The sequence below is a fragment of the Oncorhynchus clarkii genome, chromosome 14, assembly GCF_045791955.1.
Source record: "Oncorhynchus clarkii lewisi isolate Uvic-CL-2024 chromosome 14, UVic_Ocla_1.0, whole genome shotgun sequence".
NCBI classification, from domain to species: Eukaryota; Metazoa; Chordata; class Actinopteri; order Salmoniformes; family Salmonidae; genus Oncorhynchus; species Oncorhynchus clarkii.
The window spans coordinates 10,924,307-10,936,754 of NC_092160.1; the positions used below are offsets into that span (position 1 = coordinate 10,924,307).

Sequence of the window (12,448 nt, forward strand, 5' to 3'; positions counted from 1 at the left end):
ACATCGCGAGAAGGAACTACCTTCTACCTACCAGAATGATGGCCGAGAAGGGGTTAAATATTTGCATTGTATTTCTTTGCTGTGCACCTGCGCGTGGGCGGGTTAATGGTTAACGCGCTGAAGTTCACCTGTCGTGCGTGAGTCAACAAACCAACACAACAGCCCGGAAGAAAGTCAATGAGCGGGCAGGGTGAAAGGACAGTTGACCTATTTAACAAAAGTATAATACATTATAAACATGTTGCAGTGAGAGAACTTATTGTGGAAGTCGGACTGGGTGTTTTTCTGTGAACTCGATAGGACAAAGGACTTTGGAAGCGCCAAAGTGAAAGTGCGTCGTGAGATGGACCGCTACCGGTATTTCATCTTTAACCAGCGCAGTGTCGTCGTTCTGGGCATTCTGCAGGTAGCATGTGCGGCGCTGTGCTTGGTGTGCGGATTCATTGATGCGTTTTTTCGGAAAAACACCACACTCAGTGAAACTAGGGCACCTGTGTGGGCGGGTTTGGTGAGTATGAGTGTTCTTTCATCGAAACAGATTTAATAATTCATCAAAATATAGAGGATGACACTTGACTATATTGATTTTGTGGTGACACATTGGACTGTGCCTGTTTGTCGTCATTCATAATGACTTCCTCCTATAGATTATGGCCTGCCCAGGTGCGCTGGCGCTCTTTGCTTCCCAAAGGAAAAACCCAGTATTGGTAAGTGTGATAAAGGTAGCCTTGGCTTGATGCTACGTTCCTCCTATTGAATTATAATTAAAGCACACCAAACATGACTGTTAATTTTGTCTGACTGAATGCCACAAAGGTGACAAATAATATTAAATCCTCTAATAGCGTGGTTTGACCCTGTTCAGGTGAATGTAATGATCGCTGTGTCAGTGTGCTCCTGTGTTTCCGTGGTGATGGTGTCAGGTTACGCCTTCCTAACTTTGACCTATGGCGAGAATGACAACGAGGTGTTCCACCATCACAACAACCTTGAAGTGGTAATACCCGACCCTACCACAAACGATCAACACAACGAACTCTTTCACACACAGCCCCTAGTCTGGTCTGTGTGTCAGTCAGTTTCTGTCACAAAGGATTTAGTCTGGTATATCCAATCTGGTCTCACAGCATTTTGTATAGTTCTGTACATAAATTTGAGGCAATCTATTTTAGCCAAACTCAACGGCAGAAAGAAACAAAGATTTGAATGCGATTGAACTGTAAATATCACATAAGAGCTTAGTTACCAGTATATTTGTTTATATGGCTTGTTCAAAAAAAAGAAAAGTTGACCCTGAAAACCGTATTTTCAAAGACGAGTGGACGGAACAGTATTTATTCATTTTCCCCGCAACTAGCACAAAAACAATGTGCCTGATATGCAGTGAGTCCGTAGCACTCTTGAAAAGTGACAATGTTAAGCGCCATTATGACACCAGGCATAGTAAATTCGATCAGATGTATCCCCTGAACACAGAGGTGAGAACAAACTAGATTAACCAACTCAAATCCCAATATGAGAGGTCCACCAAAGTCCTTGTCAATTCCCTGACAGCCCAACAATGTGCAATGGAGTGTTCACTGAGGATAGCTTGGGTTTTGGGAAAACACAAAAAACTATTTTCAGATGCTGAGATGGTAAAAGAATGCATGTGTGAAGTTGCTGACACCTTGCTTGAAGGTAAACAAAAAGATGAGCTCAGGGAAAAGATCAACCATATCCCACTGTCAGATTCCACAGCAATGAGGAGATCTGGAATATTAGCTGAAGATTTAACTTCACAAATTGATGAGGCCATTCAGAATGCACCATGCATTTCATTAGCTGTGGATGAATCAACAGATAACACTGATAATGCCCAGCTTCTGGTGTTTGTCAGATTTTATAACGAAACAAAGGAATTCTGTGAGAAGCTGTTGGGCTTAACAAATCTAGAAGCACACACACACAGGGAGAGGATATCCATGAGGTCATCAAAGGGATGCTGACAAGAAGGGAGAGATCTCAAGTCACTGGTCTCCATCACCACAGATGGAGCTCCAGCCATGATAGGAAGAGGGAGGGGACTGGTTGCACGTTTGAAAGAGGACCACCCTGACCTGAAATATCACCACATCATTCATCAATCTGTCCTGTGTGTCAGTCTGGGAAAAGAGTATTCTGAGGTTATGACAACGATGATGAAACTGTTAAACCTTTTTGAGAGCAACATCACCCCTACAACACCACTTGTTACGAGGCATTCTGACAGAGGCCGATGCCAGTTTTGATGACTTACTACTGCACAACACTGTCAGATGGTTCAGCAAAGGCAGGGTTTTGGAAAGATTTTGGGCCATTCAGGAGGAAATCAAAGTTTTCTTATCAGAGTAAAAGAGTGACATGGCAACTCAGTTTTTGGAAGATGAGAAGATGGGAACAGTTGGATTTTTGACAGACATTACATCACACCTTAATTAACTGAATGTTAAGCTGCAGGGACAGGACAACACAGTGTGTGCTATGATAACAGCAGTCTGGGCTTTCCAGAGGAAATTGGAGCTTTTGAAGAATGACCTCCAGGGAGAACGTGTCCACTTTCCCAATCTTCTGGTGCAAACGCAGGGAGACAAAGACATTCCCAACCATGTTGATCACATCCAGAAGCTGATGTAAAACTTCAAGGCTTGCTTTTATAACTTTATTGTTGGAAGAGAACTGCTGCTGCTCATCCAGAACCCCTTCTTGGTCACAAATGTGACAAAGTTGTCTGAAGAAGGAAAACAGATATTTAAATAAGGAGATGTTGCATCACTGCAAATGGAGTCGATTGAGCTACAAGAAGATGTGGCTTTGAATGAGCAGGCTGGTGATTTGTGACCCTGTCACATTCCGGGGAAAGATGGTGCCCGCAGCTGATGTCCCTGTTCTCAAGAAACTGGCACTATACATCCTGACCATGTTTGGCTCCACATACAGCTGTAAATCAGCCTTCTCCACAATTAAGTTTATTATTTAAAAAAATACAGCACCAGGCTCCCCAATGAACACTTGCACCAGTGTCTCAGAGTTTCTCTAACATCATTTGCACCAAAGTTCAAAGCAGATTATTTTTGTTAATATCCTTTGTTCTCCAGAAAACATGCACTTTATTTTATTTAAAAAACATTTAATTCAAGGCCCGTGTACAATGGTTCAAATAGTAGTTGAGTAACCCTGCTCTATTTAGTATGATATGTTACGTTTTGGCTGGTGTTTATTAATTTGTGATTGTCCATCACGCATTTCGTATGATATGTTACGAATTACAATTCATATTATATGTTATGAATTTGCAAAAGGTACAATATGTTATGAATTTGCCAAAAGTATTATGTTACGAATTTCAGCTAGGTGGCTAACGTTAGCTAGCTTGCTAGGTTAGGAGTTAGGGTTAAGTTTATGTAACCAGTGTTAAATGGCTAGCTGGTTAGCGGGGTGCGTGCTAATATCATTTCAATCGGTGATGTCACTCGCTCTGAGACCTTGAAGTATTTGTTTCTCATGCTCTGCAAGGGCTGCGGCTTTTGTGGAGCGATGGGTAACGGTGCTTCGAGGGTGACTGTTGTCGATGTGTGCAGAGGGTCCCTGGTGCGAGGAGAGGGACGGAAGCAATACTGTTACATTTAGAAGTTAGGTTAAAGGAAGGGTTAGCTAACATGCTAGGTAGTTGCACAGTAGTAAGCAGTTGAAAAGTTGCTGAAATCCTGAAGTTGGATTGCCTAGACGTTCGCGTTGTACATTTGCCTTAAGTAACCATCGAAAAACCAAGAATGTCAGATTGACATACAGAATAATACGAAATGCTCTGAGACCAGGTTGGTATATCTGACACTTCCTCCCTGATAGCCTGGGGATGAGGTTACAAAGGATTTGACTAAAGCAGAAAGTACTCTCTCTAAATCCTAAGGAGGTACCTAAATACCCGTCTTACACCCCAAACACACCTTGGATGGTTCATCAATAATAATGTGTGTTTTTGACTGCTCTACAGAGGTTTATGCTGAGCCGGATGGTGAAAGGGGCCAATGCCACCATACTGTTGGTCTGTATCGTCAGCCTGGTCCTCTCCTCTCTCATCGCCTTTGTAGGTTGTCGCAGTCTGCCCCTCTGTGGCTGCTACGATGGTCTCACTGGCCTGGTAAGAACATGTAGTAGTGCTAAACTACACTAAACCATTTCACAGCACTAGATAATCATACCTGCTAATCATATGCAGTTGTCTGCCTAATCCTCCCATGTTTTCAGACTGTATGTGTGTGTTTCAGGAGATATTGGTCCCTCAGAATGACCCCAGCCCACAGACTGAGCTTGTGTGTACATGGCAAGGTAAGTTATCTAGGTGAGTGAAGAAGAGGGAAAGCTAGGTGGTCGAGCTCTGGCTAGTCTTAGGCTGAGAGTTTGCTACTGTATGTTGAGACACTTGTTTGGTATTGACTGTAGTGATAGTTGCTCTCTCCCCCAGCAGGTGGCGAAGACAGTGTGTTAAACTCTCCAGTGAACTTCAGCGACAGATGTCCTGAGGAAGAGGAGGCGCCCTCCAAACTCCCCCCCTACAGCAGACTCACCTGAGAGGAATCCTCTAGGCCAGTGGTTACCTAACCTCGTGAAAGGGGACTTCACAAGGTTAGGATGAAAACCAGCAAACCCAGCTATAGAGGATTGTTATGTTAAAGTGAGTAGCTAGTTATATTATTGTCCACTAGCATTTCACCAAACAGAGAACCAAGAGGAGGCAGAATAACAGATGCAATATACCAAACATTTCAAACTGCCATTTCAAATATGTTTATTTTTTACCACTTATTACCCATCTACTTGTATGTGTAAATCCCTGTGTAATATACACATAGTTAGTGTAAATATGCCTTGTTTAATGAATTTGCCAAAGTTTCAGCTTGGAAGTGCCTTGTGGTATCCCATGACTGTTGAAATGTACATGGTCCTTCTGTGAGGCTGCTCACGTTTGGATTGTTGCCCTGTTTTATAGGTGATTTTTATATGCCATGTTATATTCAACTAAATAAATCTTCTGTAATGTTTTTTTTTTGGTGATCTTTCTTTAACCGTCCCGTACCACAGACATGTTTTCATGAAATAACAATGCCTTGAAATGTACAGAATGCTTTATTGTAAGGCTACATAACATTTGTAATGCAATCCATAAATCATTGCAAGGCTTCACTCCCTTTTTGTGTTCCCAAAAGTTCAGACCTGATGTGTTCTGTCTCTCGACGCAATAAACGGCGCCTTTCTCAAACATACTTATCGGGGCACTTGAAAAGAGCTATCACGCAGTACACATACCTCTATCAAAAAGTCCAAATAAAATAAACTTAAATGTATGAACTGCAGAGCACCAACACATTACAAAATAACACTAAAGACCATATGAAAGTAAAACAAGAGTGCAAGGCAATTGATAAAGCCTACAATTTTCTGTGTCTAGTGTTGTAGACCAATCTAAGCGCAACAGGTCAGAGTGAATATTAATCTTGTAATTAATTTCTAACTGTATCCTGAGAAAAGGCCATCTATCTGAGGCCACAGTACTTTAGAGCAGCTGATTAATGTGATGCAGCATCTGTGTTCTACTGGCTACAGTCATTTTATGACAAGACTTACTGGTAATCTGACATACAGTACATAAACACAGTCACAAGTCTTCATTAGAGGGTCATTTCACTGGTGGGTTTTCATTGCAACTGTCCCATGTTCAAACAAGCAGAGGGGTTGTATTACAAAGCAGGATCAAGGAGTTAGCTAGCTAACTTGCCTAGATATCCTGAAATAATGTTAGAAGGATAATCTTGAAATGTGCCTGGTCTAAATGACTCAACTAAAACTCTTAGTTTAGCTTAAGTAACAAAAAGTAAATTTAAAAAAATCAAAGTTAGCTGGCTAACTCATTGATCCTTATTTGTCGTATACCCCTCAGGTGCGTTAGCTAAGCTTAATAGGCAATAACACAGGTACTGTTCTTTAAACTCTTTTTGACACATTTTACAGACTTATTGTAAAGATGCATTGATAGCAGTCATCCAATTGTGCACTCCGTCATCCATTTAGTATGATGTTGCATCCTGCAAAAAAAAAAAATCTATACATTTTGGGGGGTCCAATTCGTACGATATGTTGCAAATTTGTTGTGCTTAAGATCCTGGACTGCATCTTTAACCAAAGCAGATTATGAAGAGGTAATAATGACAAGTTTTGCCCCATATCAACAATGATCTCATCAGGAGGAGTGGTAAGTGCAGCATCACGTTGTGTTTCACTCACAGTACTTTACTGCACATTTCTCTGATGTTATGCCACACATCTTTCTCACAGTCACACACGTAAAGCTGAAACTCACACACTTGCGATGGACCACAGGACCGGCTGTGATCCAAACACACACAAAGCAATGATGATGATAGTAAAGGCATTTGGGATGACAACACACTAGGGTAGAGCGGATTGAATACATGTGTGGTTACTTAGAAATGTATTTGTTGTATTTTGTAATAGATGTTTTATAGATGTGACATATGTAAGACATGCAGCATAATGTAACTTTGCTTAGGAAACCATTTTATAGTTGTCTGCTTTATGCAGGGGCACAATTATAAACCCTATGGATGGGAATTTTGGTACAGAAACACCTGAGTGATGTGCACTGATATAGCCTGCTGTAAACTATGAGAGGTATGTGTGCATTATTCCTACATGTAAATCGAGTATATTGTACATCAATCAGGCAAACTCACAGTATTCTAGCTCAAACACAGTTCAGTGGAACCAGTCAACAAGATTAATTTCAAACAAGTTCCCTTTTGATCTTTTTCTTTCCCATATCACTGAGATGTTTACGTTATATGATAATAGTCCTTCCTTTATCTCCCCCTAACCTCCCTCTCTTGCTTCCTCCGATGCTCTCTCTCACCCCTCCTCTCTCAGCAGCTGCAGGTCCAGCTCACCTTCTCCTCGCCCTCGTCCCTCCCCCTTATCAGGGTTACCGTGTCCCCCCCTAACACCCCCCTGGGCAGCTGGCTAAGTATCAGAGGCTTCTGGGACTTCAGCTTGTGGGCCACCGTCATGAAGATGGCCTCCACGTGATCGCTGCTCCCCCGGATACTGTCACCGCTACCGTCGCTGCTGGGGTTCTTGGCGGACGTCTCGAACAGGGGCATAGCGTGGGCGTCTGCAAACTGCTGGGCCAAGTCTGTGCCCACCTGGACAGAGTTCTGCAGGTCACACTTGTTCCCCACCAGGATCCTCGGGACCTCCTGGCCCAGGGCGTGCTGCTTACACTCCTCGATCCAGGCCGGGAGGCTGCGGAAGCTGGCGGAGCTGGTCACGTCGTACACAAACACCACAGCGTGCACGTTGCGGTAGTAGTGCTGTACCATGCTCTTACGAAAGCGCTCCTGGCCCGCCGTGTCCCATAGCTGGACCTGGAGAGGGAAAGAGAGAGAGAGGGAGGAGAAAGAGAGTAAAAAATATGACACTTAACAGCTTCTTGGATGTATTGAAAGTCCTCAAAAACTGAAACACAGTAGCTAAACCTAATGTCCAATGTGAAGGTGCTAGAGGATGAACTCAACTGTAATATGTGTATGATTCTACAGAGAGCAGTCGGTGCATCAGACAGATAGCTAGTTCTCTCTGCTGCCACTGCCCTTGAGATCAAATATATAGACGTATGAAATTGATGCCACAACAACCCCCCCCCCCCCCCCCCCCCATGTGTATGAGGTAACCTGCCTGCGTTCATGCCCATGGTGTTAAATATTGTGCGGTTTTAGAATAATCCAAACAAAAATGTTGCATGTTTTATGTCAACTAACAATTCACCTTGATTGTCTCGCCGTCAATCTCGATAAGTTTCTCCCGAAAGTCCACCCCGATTGTGGCCTCTGTTTTCTCCGGAAACTTGCCAGCACAGAATCGGTAGGTGAGGCAGGTCTTGCCCACCCCGGAGTCCCCAATCACTATGATCTTGAAAATCCGTGTCCGTGGTGGCGGGAGATGAGACGAGACAGTCAGCGAACTGGTGAATTCCATTGACGACTCCACACTTGCCATATTGATTAGTTATTAATTTTCGAGGGTATACTAGCTAGCTAACTGCCTAGAAACCAACAGAGCTGTTGTGGCTTGCAAAACTGCCCCTCCAAATGCTAGCTGGATGGGCTGTTAAAATTAGACAAGGAATCTCGGCCAATACAAATGCAACTGGACATTCGTGACAAATCTGTGAGCTCCAAATATAAATGTATGACCATGCATTAGTTTCGTACTGACAATTTCACGTTGCTAGCTAACGCAATCTTCTAACTCCCTCCCTGCCCTACGTTAGATATAAAGTCTCGTACAATGTTGACAGAAAACAAGACTCTCGCGAGAGGGAACCAAGAAAGTGAAAGCCTTTCTTGATTGGATCAGATTCGACACAATGGGCGTTGCTTACAACACCAGCCCGCCTCCCACCTCCCTACCAAGCCCAGTCAAACACTAAAACAAGCATTACACAAGTGAGAATAAATAAATTAACTACAGTGCTAAATATTTATACAATTAACATGAAATAATAATAGTTATTCAGATGTTTGAAAATATATAAAAGTGTGAAATCCTGTTAATGTTTCAGAAAGTGTCTTTTAACCTCAATTTCAAACAAACAGTGTGTCTGGCCAAACAGTGGTCAGTGCTCCTTACCAAAGTCATCTCCTGTAGTGAAAAAGGCATCAACATGTCCATGAGTACTCGTTCCCTCCTATTACAGTTTGAAAAAATGTTATAAATGACAACATTATCTTTATTGTCATGACTGGTGAAAGTTCACTAATTTCCACTCTGTCCTTGTTTTTATTGATGTTGAGTTGCAGTGACTTTTTGAACCATTTTTGAACCAACCACATTATTATCGACAGACAGACAGTAACCAACTAGACGTAAGGGGCAACAGGGTAGCCTAGTGGTTAGAGCGTTGGACTAGTAACCGGAAGGTTCAAACCCCCGAGGTACAAATCTGTCGTTCTGCCCCTGAACAGGCAGTTAACCCACTAGGCCGTCATAGAAAATAAGAATTTGTTCTTAACTGACTTGCCTAGTTAAATAAAGGTAAAATGAAACGTATTTGAGTACAGTACTTCGTATACACACTATCATATCCCAGTTGAGTGATTTCTTTGCATAGACCCATGAGTTGAGGCGTGTTATTATAACTCTAACAGCATGGAGCTGTTAGAGTATCTCCCTACAGGAACTGGTCTCAAGATTTTATGAAGATATTTCTGTATTTAACTTTTAATTCATTTGCAAACATTTCTAAAAACATGTTTTCTCGTTGTCATTATGCGGTATTGTGTATAGATGGGTGAGAAATTGTTTTATTTATTACATTTTGAATTCAGGTTGTAACACAACAAAATGTGGAATATCCTGCCTTCATCTACCCTGATTGGAGTGGATTTAACAAGTACCATGAATAAGGGATCATAGCTTTCACCTGGATGCAACTGGTCAGTCTATGTCATGCAAAGAGCAGGTGTACACTATATAAACAAAAGTATGTGGACACCACTTCAAATTAGTGGATTTGGCTATTTCAGTCACAGCCGTTGCTGACAGGTGCATACAATCATGCACACAGTCATGCAATCTTCATAGACAAACAGTATAATGACCTCACTGAAGAGCTCAGTGACTTTCAACATGGCCCCGTCACAGGATGCTATCTTTCCAATAAGTCCCTTTGTCAAATTTCTGCCCTGGTCAACTGTAAGGGATGTTCTTGTGAAGTGGGAAAATCGTCTGTCCTCGGTTGCAACAGTCACTACTGAGTTCCAAACTGCCTCTGGAGGTAACGTCAGCACAAGAACTGTTCATCGGGAGTTTCATGAAATGGGTTTCCATGGCCGAGCAGCCCCACACAAGCCTAAGATCACCATGCGCAATGCCAAGCTTCGTCTGAAGTGGTGTAAAGCTCACCGCCACTGGACTCTAGAGCAAGTGGAAAAGCGTTCTCTGGAGTGATGAATCACGCTTCACCATCTGGCAGTCCGATGGACGAATCTGGGCTTGTCAGATGCCAGGAGAATGCTACCTGCCCAAATGCATAGTGACAACTGTCAAGTTTGGTGGAGGATGAATAATGGTCTGGGGCTGTTTTTCATGGTTCAGGCTAGGCCCTTTAGTTCCAGTGAAGGGAAATCTTAACTCTACTGCATACAATGACATTCTAGACCATTCTGTGCTTCCAACTTTGTGGCAACAGTTTGGGGAAAACCCTTTCCTGTTTCCGTATGACAATGCCCCCGTGCACAAAGCGACGTCCACATAGAATTGGTTTCTCGAGATCGGTGTGGAAGAACTTGACTGGCCTCCACAAAGCCCTGACCTCAACCCCATCGAACACCTTTGGAATGAATTGAAACACCAACTGCGAGCCTGGCCTAATCACCCAACATCAGTGCCCGACCTCACTAATGCTCTTGAATGGAAGCAAGTCCACGCAGCAATGTTCCAACATCTAGTGGAATGTCTTCCCAGAAGAGTGGAGGCTGTTGTAACAGCAAAGGGGGGACCAACTCCATATTAAAGGCCAATGTTTTTGGAATGAGATGTTTGACGAGCAGGTGTCCACATACTTTTGTTCATGTAGTGTATTTTCCATGGAAACTAAGGGTTTGTATGGGACTACAAAATGTATCTATTCCATCTATTAGAGCAGACAACTTTCAGATTTCAATCTTTCAACCAAAAGTGTTGTTTTTTAGATTGTGACCATTCTGTCCCAAACCGCTCAGTTTAGCCTTCTTATTATAAAACGGAATGCACCAATTGTTTTAACATGGGTAATCTCTTTGGGTATATCGTGCTCCATCACTAAACTACTAGTTTACACAAAGCCGTATGATTCTCTCCTAGGTGACCACAGTAAGTACGTCAACACGGAGAAGTTATTCCAGACGTGTCATCGTAGAGGAGCCCTGGCTACTGGGGGAATGGCAGCCCTGCTGCTGCCTCAGGACAAGGACCCCTATAGAGCAGCCTTGGTAAACATCACCAGGCAAGGACCTGTTCTACACAGTCATTTCAGACTGAAGTTACTGGAGATCAAAGCTGGTGTTGATGGCTTCATGGTGTATGACCTAGGCTTGATAGAGCCCATGCAGAAAGTAAGTCCTTGATGTTGGACTCATTGAGCTGTTGTGCACAAGCTATACCTTTCAAGGAACTGTTGTCCTTCTCACTTGTCAGTCTCACACTATCTGTATCCCCTCTTTCTCTCCCACTTCCTCCTCAGCCCTTCCAGCTGCATACTCAGGGTGACAACCAGATGCACCTGCTTAGAGATGACCTCCTGGTTACCCCTGATGAGCTGCTCTGGATTCCAGCGGATAGTTACTCAATAACATTGTGCTACTCTATATTTGTACTACACAATGCTATACATTTCTCTGGAATACAATTACACATCTCATGTACTGTCCTGCTCAAAACGTTATTCTAGGGTGGAGTAACCCTGACCGGCTTGAAGTATATTGCTGTAGGAAACCTGTTCATAGATGCTTGGCTCACAGGTGAGAATTCAAGGGTATGCATCATCCTGATGAACCATCGTACTTATTTGGAACGGATATGTGATTGAGTAATGTTGATGTAATGTTCCATGGCTCTCCCCTAGGCAGAGGTCACTTATATTACAGGGGACAGGTGGAGGATTCTGCCATTGCAGAGTCCATGGTCCATTTCATCAAAGATGTCTGTGTAGTATTTTGTGACCAGGTGTGGCAATGGATCTGCCATCAAACACGGCTGGAGGATGATGGGAGGGTGGTAACCTGGGATCTGGTGACAAAGCTGACCCAGGAGGTCATGGGGAAGCTGAGGAGTGTCACACACTGTCAGGTAGGAGGAGTGTCACACACTGTCAGGTAGGAGGAGTAGGACAAGCGCTTGAGGTTTCCAAAATAACTTCGAACTCCTTTAACATTCCACCATCCTAGAAATTTCTTCTTCCGTTCTCTTCCCCCTCCTCTAAGGGGAAACAGTGGTTGTTGATGGCTACAGACATGGGGAAGAGAGGTTTCCCAGTTCCTCACCACCGACAACACCAACCTCACCTCACAAGCCAAAAGGCTGGAGGGTGGGGCAGTAAGGGACGTGCCCAGGCTGAAACTTAGCATGGTATTTACACCCCTCATCTCCCCCATGACCTCCTGGGTCAGCTGTCACCAGACCCCAGGTCACCATCCTCCCATCATCCGCCAGCTGGGTTTGTAGGCAATCATTGTAAATAAAAATTGTTCTTAACCGACTTGCCTAGCTAAACAAAGGTTCAATTCAAAAAACACCCCTCATAGTTCGTACAGCCCATGCATGTGTTCCTCTTGAAGATCAAACTATGTCGTCTTTCTTGGCATTTGGAATGCTGATC

General features: G+C 43.3%; 2 protein-coding genes across 3 annotated transcripts; one reads left to right on the forward strand and one right to left on the reverse strand.

Annotated features, from left to right (window-relative positions):
• Nucleotides 1-111: 111 nt before the first annotated feature.
• On the forward strand, nt 112-5,059 carry LOC139366267 (uncharacterized). 2 transcript variants are annotated; one of them, XM_071103549.1, is made up of 6 exons: nt 112-508; nt 648-707; nt 866-997; nt 4,013-4,159; nt 4,287-4,347; nt 4,484-5,059. In XM_071103549.1, the coding sequence occupies exons 1-6, from the start codon at nt 344-346 to the stop codon at nt 4,588-4,590; spliced, it is 672 nt and encodes a 223-aa protein (XP_070959650.1). In that variant the 5' UTR covers nt 112-343; the 3' UTR covers nt 4,591-5,059. The 2 variants fall into 2 exon arrangements, with proteins under 2 accessions (XP_070959650.1, XP_070959651.1); XM_071103550.1 differs by having other exon boundaries at nt 156-508; nt 4,487-5,059.
• On the reverse strand, nt 4,791-8,376 carry LOC139366266 (ras-related protein Rab-33B-like). The gene is made up of 2 exons (XM_071103548.1): nt 7,858-8,376; nt 4,791-7,457 (listed from the first exon to the last, which is right to left on the reverse strand). The coding sequence occupies exons 1-2, from the start codon at nt 8,086-8,088 to the stop codon at nt 6,957-6,959; spliced, it is 732 nt and encodes a 243-aa protein (XP_070959649.1). The 5' UTR covers nt 8,089-8,376; the 3' UTR covers nt 4,791-6,956.
• Between the last annotated feature and the right edge of the window lie 4,072 nt (nt 8,377-12,448).

Bases quoted from the DNA above. Each gene is read 5' to 3' on its own strand.
- LOC139366267 (XM_071103549.1), top strand. From the start codon at position 344: ATGGACCGCTACCGGTATTTCATCTTTAACCAGCGCAGTGTCGTCGTT. The intron at 998-4,012 runs GTAATACCCGAC...ACTGCTCTACAG, and splicing joins ATCACAACAACCTTGAAGTG to AGGTTTATGCTGAGCCGGAT. The intron at 4,348-4,483 runs GTAAGTTATCTA...TCTCTCCCCCAG, and splicing joins GCTTGTGTGTACATGGCAAG to CAGGTGGCGAAGACAGTGTG.
- LOC139366266 (XM_071103548.1), bottom strand. From the start codon at position 8,088: ATGGCAAGTGTGGAGTCGTCAATGGAATTCACCAGTTCGCTGACTGTC. The intron at 7,458-7,857 runs GTGAATTGTTAG...TTCCCTCTCCAG, and splicing joins TTGACGGCGAGACAATCAAG to GTCCAGCTATGGGACACGGC.